The 15,304-nt window shown below is 41.9% G+C and overlaps 1 protein-coding gene across 8 annotated transcripts in view; it reads right to left on the bottom strand.

The window, feature by feature from the left end:
* TGFBR3 (transforming growth factor beta receptor 3) overlaps positions 1–15,304 on the bottom strand; it is a 205,369-nt gene that overhangs the window by 37,232 nt on the left and 152,833 nt on the right. For 4 of the 8 annotated variants that reach the window (XM_054476513.2, XM_054476526.2, XM_063664856.1 and 1 more), the window contains exons 6-10: positions 12,172–12,340; positions 10,058–10,205; positions 4,363–4,552; positions 2,294–2,628; positions 1,713–1,865 (exon numbers count right to left, since the gene is read on the bottom strand). In XM_054476513.2, the coding sequence (XP_054332488.1) occupies positions 1,713–1,865; positions 2,294–2,628; positions 4,363–4,552; positions 10,058–10,205; positions 12,172–12,340 (995 nt within the window). Of the gene's footprint in view, positions 1–1,712; positions 1,866–2,293; positions 2,632–4,362; positions 4,553–10,057; positions 10,206–12,171; positions 12,341–15,304 lie in introns of all 8 variants that reach the window. The other 4 variants (XM_054476518.2, XM_054476499.2, XM_063664862.1 and 1 more) reach the window with 1 other exon arrangement.

Genomic DNA, 15,304 nt, shown 5'->3' with positions numbered 1-15,304 from the left:
AATAGAAATATATAGTAAGTCTGAAAATTACTACAAACAATTACAATTGGTGAGAACAGCTAAAATAGTCCCCAAAGGGAGTAGGATGGGAAGAAAATTAAAAAAAAACCAAAAAAACTGCCTTTCTCTCTGTACCAGGTCCTCTAAAGAAAGTACTGACACCAATTAAAGGAAGCATCTAGGATATTGCTAAACTCAAAGATCATAATAAAGAAAAGAAAAATATGTGAGGAAAAAAAGGAACTTTAAGGGATCATTACATGCCTTTCTCTCCTGAAGCAACTGACTTTTTTTTTTTCTTCTTAACAGACATATTACTGTAGCCACTTGTTGGTGTTAACTTGGACCCCAGTTTTAAAATGCCATAATCAAGTATTTCAGTAATATATGACATTCATTATATCTGTAGACACTGGATAATTGAAAGAAAATTCATGCTGCAATTATCAGGAGGTCAAAGGTTAATAAATTAATTATTTGAGAACAAAAGGAGATTAGCAGGGCCTAGCCTGGTGTCTAGGAAAGATTAGTGGACAAGAGGTCAGGAAGTTGGATTCAGTCATCCTGGCTCTGCCATTAGCCCATCCCTGCAGTTTAAAAAAGCAAGTTTTTTTTTAACTTCTTGGAGTTCAGTTTCCTCACCTGTGAAATGAAGAAGCTGAATAAGCTCATCTTAGGGTTCTTTGCGGCTCCAACAATCTAAGATTCTCTGAGGAACAATACGCTTGGGTTCATGGGAGAGTCACTTCTCACAGGAACCACGCTGACCAGAGCACCTGATTGCTAGCCTCTCTTCTCTGGATGGGGTCGAACTAGCAGCCACGACTCAGCCACCCCATGTCAAAGCTGGATATGGCACTAAGAAGACACACCCCCACCCCAACCCACCCTGTGTCAAAGGTGGACATAGGGATCTCGGAGGCTTATTTTTACCATTAAAAGTAAAACCCAAAATGCAAAATCAGCACTTTAAAGGTCTTTTGGAACTTCACATTTTAAATTATTTTAATATTCACTGCCTAGTCTCTGTCTCCAAGAGAATGGGTTTAATCTGAAAAGATTTTGACCAACTGAGAAGACAGATTTCTGGAAAATGCAGGTTAGCTATTGCAATGGTTTATCATTGGGGGAAATCTGTGGAATCTTTCTCCAAGTAACTTCAAAAGTAGGAGAGTTTCTTCAATGTATGGTCTTTCTTAGAGGTGGAGAGAGACTTAATAATTTCTTAAAGGTCCTTTTTGAGTTTTAAATTCTTTTTGGATTTTTATTCATGAAGGAGGGAGAAGTTCTCCTACTTCTCTACGAGACTCAAATGAGGCCAGAGAGACCACACATCTGGTTAACCCAGCTGTGTAGAGGTGCTGCTCATTCACATAGCCCAGGGCCTTAAATTTTATCCTTATAAGGGCCAGTAGAGCTTGGCCACTGAGAGAAGTCATAATCACCTTGACAGTGCAGCCTTTGTCATCAGGAGACGGAAACGGGGGGTGAGAAAACAGGCCTTCCAATTCCCAAAGACTCACCAATAAAACAAATAAAACCAAAGAGTTCAGGGTCAAAGTACATCCATTTTGTTGAGAACTGACACTTGGCTTTGTTCAGGCCTGGGATAAAAACCCTCTTCATCTTCAAAGAAATGTTAAGACTAGTTTTAAGGGAGCACACAGCCAGGCTCTGGCAAAGAGCAAAGCTTTGTTCTGGAAAACACTCACGGAGTTATAGTAGACCACACCATCAAGGGCTGACCACCGGGGCCGAGTACCGCAGCCATTCAGGGGAGACTCCAAAACAAAGTGTGTGCCATTCATCTTGGCCTTGCAGGTAGGATCCAACAGGGTGATGTCCATCCCCGCGTAGCCACTGGCCTAAAACAACAACCACCAAAGACATGGTTGGAGGCCCACAGGCAGTTCTGTTGTATAATTGACACAACTGACAATTGCCTGGTCTTCCAAAGACAGGCGACGAGAGGCCTGCATCATGCCCCTTCCCCACGTATCTCTTCCCAGCTGCCCACCTCTCAACAGCCCAAGGGTAGTATCTGTTGGCCTTGGAAATTCAATAGCAAAATATTGACACATGAGGATCTGGAACCCCCACCCCCCGTCATTGAGAACAACAGGAACCGGGTGAGAATCACAGCCAAGGGGAAGTAGGCCCATCCAACTGAGAAAACAGTATCAAGCCTCCGGAGTTCAAAACTGAAAGAGATAGAGAGAAATTACAGACGCAGACTAGGGCCAGATGGGAAAGGAGGTAGCCTTTCTTCCCTCCTGTAATCAGCTGCACCGACCTGAAAAGAATCTTTTTCTACAGCCACGATCATCTTCTCATTGTCACATTTGACAGACAGGGCAATATCCACGCTCCCTTGCACCTCTTCTGGCTCTCTGAGACCAGGAAACAGTTGTATGCTGGGAATGACAGGGTCCTTTGGCCGAGGGAGCCCATCTTCTCCCTCTTCATTCCAGACTCTCCTGGAAATATCTGGGAAAGGAAAGGGAAGGCCTCCATTTTGGCCTTCTCCTCCCCGGATGGGCGGGTTCTGCAGGGCAGGCAGGGCACCAGGGTCCAGCAGGATCCGTAGCTCAGGAGGAATAGTGTGGACTTCCTCATCTCCCATCTCCTCTGCTGGTGAAAGAAGAAGGCAAAACATCATCAGTGTTTGATGCCAGGCCACAACCAACATCATTACAGGCAGAACAGGAGGAATTAGCATAGAATAGGCAGGTGTAAAATGACTTTTAATAAGCAATATATAAAGGTCATTAGAAGTCTAGAAGCCTGAATTCTAGTCCTGGTGTTCTCTCTAACTAGCTCAGTGGCTTTGGGCAAGCGGCTTGCTTCTCTGTGCCTCAAATTTGCTTTTCCAATTTTTTAAATTAAGCGATTGGAAATGATCAGTGGTTCTTAACTTTGGCTACACATGAAAATCACTTGGGAGCTTTAAAAAATATTCCTACGCCCAGGTTGTACCCCAAACAATTTAAACTCAGACTCTCTGGGGTGGTACCCAATCATTAATATGTTTTAGTCTCCCCATGTGTAACTGCAATGTGCACCTAAGACTGAGAACCAATGGAGTAGACAGTTTCTAAGGCTGTCCAAGCTAGAAAAATCTGTGATTTTTTAAGTTACATGATGCAATATTATTCCATTCAAATGCCACTAAAATACTTTCCTTGAATCAAGAGAGTCTTTTGAATAATTTCTCTAAGGATGTCTTGAAACAATATTGGTATGTTAAAATTACTTTGCCACCTTCTTTTTGACAGCTAAGTTTTAACAGGTATCTGGGCACCTTGGCCTTTTAGAACGTATTCCCTTGAAAGATAAGAAATAGCTGCATAGACACATTTATTCCTTCAAAGGGAGAGACGTATTTCCATACAATCAATACTCAATATTTTGTCGTATTTCTAACAACTAAAAAAAAATAATTTCCCCAGTATTCTTTATATCTACTATCTAAGGCCAACTGATGTATACTTGAGGTCAAATCCATCTCAGTGGAAGCTGGAAGTGAAGATGACAGTTGGACATTATCTCTCCTTTAATAGTATTCTTTGGAAAGGACGCTAGAGCTGTAAGGGTCCAAAATAAGTCATAGCTTTGTAGGGTTTTTAATTTGTACTTTCACAAAAACCTTCACAACAACCCTGTAAGGTCAGTCCTATTATTTTCCCCTTATTACTGAAGAAAAATCTGTGGCTCAGAGGTGAAGCGACTTCTCCCCAAACAGTGACTAAATGGTAGAGCTGGGGCTTGAACCTGTACTCCTAATCTTTATTCTATTGGCATTTCACTCAGTGGCGGTACCATGAGCTGAGGAACAGGTCTATCTAGGGATCAGAAAACTAGGGTTTCAAGTCATGCTAGCTAGAAGACTCCAGAAAACCTCAAGAATTTGTTGACCCTCTGCTTTCTACCCCATTCAGCTGGGGTAGTAACTCCTGCCATCCCTCTGGGTATGAACAACCAAGTATGAGTCCTCGTGACTATTTTCCTAAAAGATACAGCCTTTGACCATGAACTTCTTTCCTGCAGTCTTAACTCTTCTGTATTCTCAGCCATAAGTGGTCATTAGGTGTCTCGGAGAGAAGAACCTAATGTAATCACACTAAAGATAACCTATAACAAAGTTCTCTGAATATGCATTCAACTCTATGTCACTGAAAATCTGTATTACAGTTTCCTCAAAATCTCTGTCTAGGTAATTTTAAGCCTTCTGATAAAAAGTAGTCAAATTATTAAAATGTGCAAGAGAAAAACAGCAACATATAAGCCGAAATGACAGTTCCTCACTGGAAAAGCTTCATTTGGGGGATATTTTTTACATAACTTAAAAAACTTCTAACTTACCATTATTTTCAAGCCGAAGATGAAATCTATTAGCCACAGGAGCCATTGTGTATGAAGTTATTGGACTATAGCCATTGTTCAAAGCCCACTTCACCAGATTCCCTTGGGTCGAAGGAATGTCATCTCTTATTGATTTGGTCATTGTCATAGATCTTTCACTCTCTTTTCCAAAGCCAATACTGTTAGGAGCCTGAAAATATAGCAAAAAAAAAAAACACTCATGAGTCTAAAATTAAACAGTACTTTAGATAATAAAAATTAAATATCTTAAATAAGTAGATTCTATATTGTATATGAGGGAATTATTTATTCTTTTGACCCCTATTTTCCTTGGGCTAAGAACGATGATGTGAAAAACCTTTAATAGCAGACTAAAAGACATCTACGCATGCTGCTTGATCATACTATTCGTATTGCCTATGCTGATTAAAAAAATCATCGAATGACATGTAAGTAGTTACATACTAAGTATACCTAGCCTATAACTATACAGTTAGTCTAATGTTTAAATTATTAACACACACAGTACATATGTATAATAAACTTTCCCTTATTTTTACTTAAAATGACATATAAAATATACAGACAGACATGTTATATTGCCCTCAAATTCCCATGCCTCCACTTCCTATTTCCCTAGATTTCAATGAAAGATAGCACAATCACTTACACCCACTTAACAATGGAGATATGTTCTGAGAAATGCATCATTAGGTGATTTAGTCATTGTGTGAGCATCATAGAGTGCACTTACACAAACCTACATGGTAGAGCCTACTACACACCTAGGCTATATGGTACAGCCTATTTGCTCCTAGGCTACAAACCTGCACAGCACGTTACTGCACTGAATACTGTAGGCAGTAGTAACACAATGGTCGGTATTTGTGCATCTAAACATAGAAAAGGTACAGTAAAAATATGGTATTACAATCTGATAAGACCACTGTCATATATGTGGTCCCTCACTGACTGAATCATATTATACGCTCAAGACTGTACTTCAGTGTGGAGACTATCCCATCTATATAAACTATTAAATTCCACACGGTAAAACAACCAATGTTCATATTTCATCTAAAATGTATGATCAATTAGCAATTCTATAATTGTATTCATTTGCCAATTCTACTAACCGCCTATACTTATATCTTCTATTCTAAATATTAATTAATTAATTTAGGTTACTCTCCCCTTAAGTATCACTGTTTTATCCAGTAATACAAGTAGGTCTTAAGATTAGCTTTCAGGGATGGGTGCAATGGCTCACATCTATAATCCTAGCATTTGGTGAGGCTGAGGCAGAAGCACTGCTTGAGCCCAAGAGTTTGAGACGAGCTTGGGTAACACAGGAAGATCCCATCTCTACAAAAATTTTAAAATTAGCCAGGCATGGTGGCATTTGCCTGCAGTCCCAGCTACTCAGGAGGCTGAGGTGGGAGGATCACCTGGGCCCGCAAGTTAGAGGTTGCAGTGAGCTATGGTCATGCCACTGCACTCTAGCCTGGGTGACAGAGGGAGACCCTGCCTTTAAAAAAAAAAAAAAAAAGGACTAGCTTTCACTGGATAATCAATTACAAAATAAAAATGATGGAAATATTTTTGGGAAAGGATATAAATGGACTCTACTCAACGAGGTTATTCAACAAGGACATGGAAGGTAAATTTATACATCAACTGCTGACTCCTGTGGCAGTGCTCTTGTCAGAGGGTGAGACAGCTGAGTGCTGCAGAGGGGACCCCAAAGGGAAGGCACCATATTTTCAACAACTGCACCAACAGGGCTGGAAAGCCCTTCCAGCATGCAGATTACACCATTTTCATGCTGTATAAAAATCACTTTAATTTCCATGCCCAGTGATTTTCTCCTGCATGCATGCAGCATTTTTCCTAAATTCCTCATTTGTTTCCCATTCTGTTTGCCCCTAACATGACTAAATATTAATCCTTTCCCACTGTAAAACCCTAAAAGATTCACAGGCTCTAAGTTCTCTTGGCCTATGTGGTTGTGGGATATTGGCTGAAGCCACATATATTCCAACTCAAAGCTTAAAGGATCTCATTCAGTATATTTTTCTATTACCTAAAGCGCTTATGTGTGGGAATACTGCCAGACTCACCAGTCACAAATACTATATGCAAAGGAACCAGACAGAACTTTAACCAACTTCTGCGGCCATTTGTAAACTCAGTTTAATAGATTCAGAATATTTTAGCTCTTACTCCAATTCAGAAAAAAACTCCTTAGGGTAAAGAAGGGCTAGGGAGGAAAGAAACAAAGAGGAAGGAAGGAAGGAAAGAGGCTAAAATGAGATAATGAAAGATCCAATTTATTCTTAGAACTTTTTATTCATTTAGTCAACAGTAGTTTCTTAGGTACAGCTTCTTCCAGCCTTTCAGAGCTACATGTCATTTTGACTGGCTGGAATCACAACAATTGGCCTAAACAATACTGCTTGCCCTCATCTGCCCTAGTCTTTCATGTTGTTGGACAGCTGAGAAAATATCGTATCTCCAGAACACTATCATCATAACTGCCACCTGTCCTTTTGCACCAATGTGGAATGAGCTGTTTGCACCTTTCCACATTAAATCTAGGAGCTGTCAATACATCTCATTTTCATTATGTCTGGGAACTTAAAAGACTCGACATCTATCTACACATTTGTAAAGCAGCAAGGCTTGGGACAATGGCAGACAAGTTGGTTCCCAGCTTTGAGCAAATTCTCACACTGTACTTCTGGAAGTCCCTAGGCTTTTTCCAGCTTTAGTGGAGCTACTCCAAATGCAGGTGTACAAGGAGGTCTCCAAAAACCACCACCATCTTTCCCAGCCATATCTTCATGAAAGATAAGGAGTTAAGTCTAAGTGCCTCCACACTCCCCCATATTTACATCTGAACTGATGGTATAGGGGAGGGAGGACTGGGGAAGGGAATGGCCAGAGAACGTAGTGCATATGCCCACTGAGATTTTAAAAAATGTCTTCTCTAAGAACAAGCTGCCCATCATCAACCCTGAAGTCCTGAGGCCACATGAAATAATATAAGAGGAAACCTCTAACAAGTTTCCTCCACCCATTCTTTTATGTTTTAGAGGTTCTTCCTACCATAAAAGTGATTATGCATGGTCCACACAGGACCTGAGAAAAGAGCCAGAGCTGGACAAGGCAATGTAGACACCTCCAATGTTCCCATTCTTGCCCACTGCCTGGCTCTTTGCACCTCTTTTGACCATTTTGTCATCTGGAGGGCACATTCTGCCCATGCCCCATCCCCAACACACACATGCGTAAGACATCCATATTTAATGGTGCTCTTCTTTAAATTACTCCACCAGGCTCCTTAAAATTCCCTTAGTAGACATTTTTCTTTCTTTTCACCTTGTTTAGAGAAGTGCCCTAATTGTTCCTGTAGACACTCTGAAACATTTATGGAAGGAAGATGAACCCCCTTTTTATGGCAGGCACTCTGCTAGGCATATATTATCTTATTTCTCTTCCAAAATATAAGGAGATAGGCATTACCATTCCCATTAGAGAAGGAGAACCTAAGACTCACAGAAGCAACACATGTAGCTGAGAACTTACATGTGCAGACCCTGTGTCCAGTGCTTTAGATGAAATATCCTATAGGCCCTTAACAAATACTTGGCAAATAAATGAACAAACAAATGAACTCAGCTAATGAACCACAAACTCAAGGTGAGTACTATCATCATATCCATTTCACAGGTGACCAAACAGATCAGTGTTCATCAGTCAGATTGCACAACATCTACTAGGAGGAGTAATTGGAGATGGGATTTAAATCTAGCCCTGTCTGGCACAAAGTCAAGATCCTTTCCATTTCACTATGCTGTCTCTAAAGGAAATACTAGAAACAAGGTTTCTATAAACGATTGCCCCCTTTCTAAACAGTAATTTAAACTTTTGTAGGAGCAGGTACCTTTCCCTCACAGCACAGCCAGAATTCACATCTGAAACAGGGAATTAGAAAATCACAAAGCATAAACTGGTTGGGAGAATAAAAAAGAACATCATGAAACATTACCTAATTGTTTAGTAATGTTGTCATGCATTGTCCAAAATTGGCCTGGAACAAGAGTACAGCCAAGGAGAGGAACATAAACAGATCTTGCACTGGGATGAGCAATCTCATTTCTAGCCTTTCTGATTCATATGAGAGATGGGGACATTCAAAGTGAACTCCAGGACTGCCATGGACCAGGCACACATACTCAGGGAGAGAAAGAGCCATCGAAGGGTCAAGGCTGAAAGAATATTTACACAAGAACTCCAGCAGGGAATTAAAATGTACCGTATGTTTTTGCCTTTCAAAGCATGATTCCCTTTCCTGTTTTTGTTATTCTGAAATTAAAAACATTTGGCCGGTGTGCCAGGCAGCAAAAGCAGCAGACAGCCTAGGTCACCAACACCCCTCATGCCATGCCAGAGAAGGCAATCAAAACATCTCTGACTTCAGATCATGGCTAGGCTTTGGGCTTGACAACAAATTAATGTATCACCATTACATATGATGGCTCACTGGGATCCTAGCAAAGTTCTATATAAAAAAAAAAAAACAACCCACGGGAACCAGAAACGATTACTTTAAAATTAAAATATGTGTGCTAGTGCTTTTGCCTGCTGCCTCTGGTGAGTGCTTTTACGTGATGTTGCCAAGGGAACTGTTGGCTTTGCTCACTGTGGTATCACATGGAAGGTGCCATGAATGAATGAATAATACCAAAACCAAGGGCATCCCTCTCCCAAAATACTGAAAACATAAAACCCACTTCAGCTTATTCAGTGCAGGTACTAAAAGAGAAATTGGCCAAAAAAAAAAAAAAAAATTTGAGCCCACAAAAGAGATACTAAAGAGATAATTATCTTCTTAAAAAATAGGGAGGAGGATTTTTGTTTTAACTTTCAATATAATTCAGTCAAATAGTTATTGCCTAAGCATATTTGAGATAAGATTTACTTTACCAAGTTTCAACATTCAACTTTTGAGGAAACCAGCTGCTGTTTGCCCATCATGCCAATGGGCTAAGCCTTGTGTGTACATCTCTATTAAATAGAGGGCCTTGGGAACAAGCTGGAGTAGACTTGTCCAGCATCATTTCACTGACTTTGCACTTGCTGTGATTCTTCTATCAGTGTTTCACACTTAGGAGTTGTAAGCAAGCAAAAAGACACGCCAATATTTCGTATTTAACTCAAAAAGAAAAGTCAGCAATGTGAGCTGGGGTCAGCCTAATAGTCCATACTTTCTCTAAGTACCTAACTCCAAAATAAAAGCTGATATTCGGTACTGTGACACTGAGGTCCTTGTGGGATGCTCAATAAGAAGGCTTAATTGTGTTCATTATTTTACACTTACTATTAGTAGAAAGCATACTAATGTATGTCAGGAATTTCACAAATGAGGGAGCTGGGGTTCAGAGAGGTTAGGGGACTTGCCAAAGGTCACAGTGGGATTACCTGGACTCAGACCTGGGTCTGTCTTAATCCAAGGCCATGTTTGAACAACCGCACCTATTTTATAGGAGTATCTTATTTTGCAAAGTGAAAAATAATTGATAGAGCTTAGAGAGTCCAAAGAGGCAGAAACTTTAAAAATAACACATATAAGCACAGCTTAAATTGTTGTCATTCATCTAAACAAAACAAAAGACATGCTCCACCAACTTACAATAATTTTCAGGCTTCCCTTAACATCAAAAGATTTGATCACCCAGTTGACAGACTTTTTGCACTTCAAGATCAGGATGAGATTTTTGACCACCTCAAGATCCTCTTGAGAAGGTCTTATATCAATTGTTATATCCACCTGGAAAGCACTGTGAATGGAAAACAAAGGCAAAGTTAAGACCTACATGCCAGAAAGTTGCAACTATCTCCCCTCTTCCAAGTCTTCATGTTTCTAGTGTCTGGCCAGTTGATTAAAAAGCTGGAGTTGATCCCAGGCCAATGACATGTGCAAAACAGATTGTTACTGCACACATAACAAAATTGTTTTACATAACAATAGAAACATATGCTTGCTGATAATTAGTCACTAAAGTTTTTCTCTTCTTTGATGGAAAAGAGGTGGTTACTTAATGCAGCCACTGTTTGAAGTGGACTTGAACGAACGAGAAGAGTTTACTTTTGAAGCAGTATTGTTGCTTTTTCAACCTTTAACACCTTCGATGTACAGGATTCCCATTTGGCTAATATGCTCAAATTCCTTCAAAACTGAAGTAGGTGGCAGTTTGGTGAGCTGGGGGCGGGGTGTGGGGAGAAGGGAAGCATGGTGGTAAAAAAAAAAATTAGGAAACTTCAGAGTAAAATGAGAGACAAAAGGCTAAAGAATTTCTTGATTTATATAAGGTTTGCTTAAGTCATTAACAATTGCTACAGAATCGTATCTGCATTTACTTTCCCAAACTTCTGGATATAAGGTTATTAAAATAAAGAAAACAGATGGTCAACCAAGTGATTACTGGAAAATTGATGAACACAACCCAAACTTCTAAGAATTCGTAAAAAAGAGAATTTTTTACTAAACAATAACATCCCTGTCATTCTGAATTTAAGGGAACAGTCTTTCTTTCCATCTCAGCTTTACACACTTGTAAAGCATAAAATGCATGGTATACTCCAATGAAGCCTCAGGCCTGACACTGAAGCACATTCACCAGACTGCTCCTATTCCCATTCCCTTTTCACTTTCTACAAAATTCTTCAAGTGGACAGAGTGGAATCTTACCAAAACTGATCTGTAGCTTACACACTTTTAAAGTCAAATCCTGATTAGAATTTTAACCTCGAAATCCCTCTACAATATAAATTTAAATTTTTAAGTCACTAGTCCAAATGCAAAGGAAGGAGGGTGAAATGCAGGCTAATGTGGGAAAAGAACCTACTTTTTCTCCTTTTTCTTTTTTTTAATTTCCTAATTATTCTTGATAGGGAGGGTCAAATTTCCGGTCCAGGGGTAGGAAGCTGAGAGGGAGAACAAGCGCACAAGGGAGAGGCAAGTTCTACTGAATGGCTTTTTGGTATGTCACCATGAAGGGCCACTCCAACATACACACACACACACACACACATACACACACCAAGCACACAAGGGAGAGGCAAGCTCTATCGAATGGCTCTTTGGTATGTCACCATGGAGGGCCACTCCAGCATACACACACACACACACACACACACCAAGCACACAAGGGAGAGGCAAGTTCTATCGAATGGCTCTTTGGTATGGCACCATGAAGGGCCACTCCACCACACACGTGCATGCGCATACACACACACACACACACACACACACAGATTTAAAGCAAACAGCTCTGAGTGCTTAAGTGCTCTAAGGACACCATAAACAGAGATTTATTAAAAACAGAAGGTTACTAAGATGATAATTATATTAATAGGGCATATTTTGTAATTTTCCTATCAGGGATAACCTTAGTCAGAGGTGATAAAGATGGAGCAAGAGTGACTGTGTCCTGTAATTAACACCCAGAAGTTCGGAACAGGCTTCAGGAATTCATCTGAAATATCTGGGATCTAGGGACAGATGGAGAATATAAAATATACCACTGGTGCCTTTACTCTCTTCTTCAAAGCTTCTGTGAAACACATCTGATGAAACACACCTGAAGCATCAGTGGCTACCTTCCCTCCTGCATGAAGCATCAATGGCTCCCTTCTCTCCTGCATAGGGGAGGGTGTAGGACGGGCTACACCTCTCCCTGCCTCAAGTCAAGGAAGATCTTTACTTTCATCTCTTGTCACACTCACACACTTAGACTCACTTACCTGTAAGGGTTAGAGTTGGGGGTGATTAGCTCGATGATGTGGACTTCCTCATTCTGGGGATCGCTGGACATCACACACCCTTCTGCTGCTTTGGGTTGAAGGTACTCAGCAAGGTAATTGAGTGAGAGAAAATTCTTCCCTATGTTGCACTTTGGAGGGAACACTTGATCTGAAAGAGGCACAGGACAATCTGTCAAACCACTGAGGTACTTGGTAACCAGATTCAAAGGAAGGAGGGTGACAGTGAAACTGAGCAAATGGCAGACACAGGGAACCACCAGCTCAAAGGATGGTTCTTCGTCTGTGAACTCCGCAACCACTGCCCTGAAATGCATCCTGTTATGGTCACCAGTGACCTCCTATTGACTAGCCCCCAACTAGGGGCCTCTTTTGGCTAAATCTTCTCCTTGCTTGTTCTCTGTGATACTTCCTGTCCTCGTCTGTTTCCTCTGACCTATCTTTCACATCTCTTCCACTGGCTCCTCCTCTGCTCAGAATCTGTTTAGACCCCAACCCAGAGAATCTGATTCAGAACACCCAGGCGGGGCCTAGGGAGCTTTCTTTTTTGAAAAGCTCTGTAGTTGATCCCAACATAAACCAATGCTAAGAACTTCTCAGCTCCTTCCTCAATCCCCTTTCTATCTCATTCTTTTTCTAGGTGATCTCAATCACTCCCATGGTTTCAACCTGTACCTAGATCATGACTCCTTTTCTGAGCAGTCGACTTACACTGTCATCTGTCTACCAAGCACCTCCTATCTAAAAATCCAATACTCAGGTATTTCATGGTCAGCGTATTTAACATTCAATCCATTCTATCCCCAAATACACTCCTCCTTGGATATTTGTTATTTCAACTATCAGGAGAAGCAGCCACCTAATTAATCCTCCGACACCCCATGTAGAATTAATCTTTCCCTCATATGTATTCCTCACAGCACTTTATACTCTGAAGATGAAAGGTAGGAGTTTGGGGGAAACAAAGAAGGCAGACTTTCACTCTTTCTCACAATCTGAACACAGACAACTCAAGTTTATATGGCACTTTACAGTTTACAAAGTGCTTTCGCAAACATTATCTCACTGTGCTGAGAGTTGCTCACCACCTCCACCCGGGAAAGTGATGCAAGTACCAGAATCTGAAGACACTCCCCCAACGGCACATGCCATTTACACAGCACGGCGGCTGATGGGATTTCCATCCACGGGCTTAAATGTTTCAACAGAACTTGAAAGAAACTGCTGGCAGTGTGACAGCTGGGACCAGTGTCAAGGAAGTTCTAGGTGTAGCATGCTTTTTTCAGAAGGGATAATTAATCAGAGGCCTGGCACTACTATAAAACAGACTTCTGCCTTTTCCATTTTGAGGACAGGATGCCAGGGTTCAAATCCACATGGAAGTCTCACTTTGGAGTCAGGAATCCACCCAGTGGGTCCCAAGACTGGGTTGATACCGTCCCTCCCCCTCCCCACTTGTGCAATCTCCCTTGTGCTGAGGTCCGCAGCACACACTGGGGCATCATGACTCTGGCCACCACAGCACCCCCAGCGCCACCCCAGAACAAAGGGGACCAAAGCCTCTGCTTGTGGGCTCGTTGCAAGAGAGCACTGGGTTTGCACTCTGCAGCCTCCTCTAATTCCCCTCCCCCTCAGAGAGAAAAGCTCAAGGCTCCACTGACTCAGGCCGCTAGAGCGGCCTCCCTCCACATCTGCTGAGGGTTTTGCCAGATGAGCAAATGAGGTATGCACACTGTGCAGCTGCAGCCCTGCGGATGCCTCCCCCACATCACAGGATGGAAAATGATATTGGAATGGCAAGGTTGAAATTTAATTAAGAAAGAGCGTCTACGGGCTAGGGACAGGCCAGTCTGGAACTCAAGAGACTAGGGCCCTCCTGGGACTGTGGCCGGCATATCCAGTTCATAGGTGTGCCTGGCTTGTATCTGGCACATAGTGGGCATATGGTATAGGTTTCCTGAATTAACAAAGAATGATGTGAGATTTGAGACAAATAACAAAATATTCACTCATGTGAAGCCACTAGGAAAGGTCTAATTGTTCAAAAGTTGATGTTATTAAGGGCTCTAGTCCCAGATGCCATTGTCACTAAGTTGAATAAGCTGACCACTTTTGTTGTGTGTGGTTTCTCCCCCGCTCCCCAATGACTTTCCGAATGCCTGGCATCAAAACTTATATCGAGTGCCAAGTAGAAAGGAATCCACAAAGGGGAATTCCCGGGTAGAAACCTGGCAAGTTTGGGGGCAGGGGGAGTCACGTGCTTATTTGTATTTTAGGGAAAGATTGACAAATGACTTTGAGACACAGAAGGATATACTCTGAGAGCAGGAATGAACCTGGGGAGTAAAGCAAACACCTCATTTTCCTGCTGTGGAAACTGAGGCTCTGGTGGTAAGTCCATGTTGTTCAATGTTGCTTGAAGCCTCGCAGCAAGACCAGCTGGGATAAGAGCAAAACTCTTAAATTCTTCCATTCTGGGTATATAGATGAGAGCAGTTCCTAAATGTCAGCAAGCATCAGATCTCCTAAAGGGCTGATTGAAACACTGACTGCTGGGTCCCACCCCCAGAGTTTCTGATTCAGTTGGTCTGGGTTGGGCCCGAGAACTGGCATTTCTATCAAGTCCCCAAGTGATGCGGATGCTGCTGGGGCAAAAACCACACTCTGAGAACTGCTCGGGTTAGAGCAACCAGGCCTTGTGGCCTGCGATCCTGGGTACAAGAAAGGTAGAGCCAGGTCGGATTCTGGGAAGTGGGGGTTGAAGCTTGCTCAGTGCAGTCTGAGCCGTGGTGATAAACACCACTTTATGGTCCACTGACCTCACCAAGGAACCTCCTTTCCCTACTGCTCCTCTCTCCATGGCATGGCCCAGTGACTCATACTCAACTGGTGGCTGGAGTCAAGTTTCAGGGGTTCTGAAGGTGTTACCAAGGAGTTAACCAGTTTTTACTGCACCAGACACCAGGTCCTTTAAGTTGGCTTCCCCTACCCAGTGTGCACAGGCTTAACCAGTTAAGTGACAACCCGTGGCTCTCAGGGTAAGTGACTGCTGTGCTTAGAAAGAAGCTCATGCACTGCCGAGAGAACACAGTCCAACATTCTAATGTTATTATAA

Source organism: Pongo pygmaeus, chromosome 1, assembly GCF_028885625.2.
Source record: "Pongo pygmaeus isolate AG05252 chromosome 1, NHGRI_mPonPyg2-v2.0_pri, whole genome shotgun sequence".
In the NCBI taxonomy this organism is placed as follows: Eukaryota; Metazoa; Chordata; class Mammalia; order Primates; family Hominidae; genus Pongo; species Pongo pygmaeus.
The sequence above is the reverse complement of the archived record's forward strand: the minus strand, read 5'-3'. Positions and strand labels throughout refer to the sequence as shown.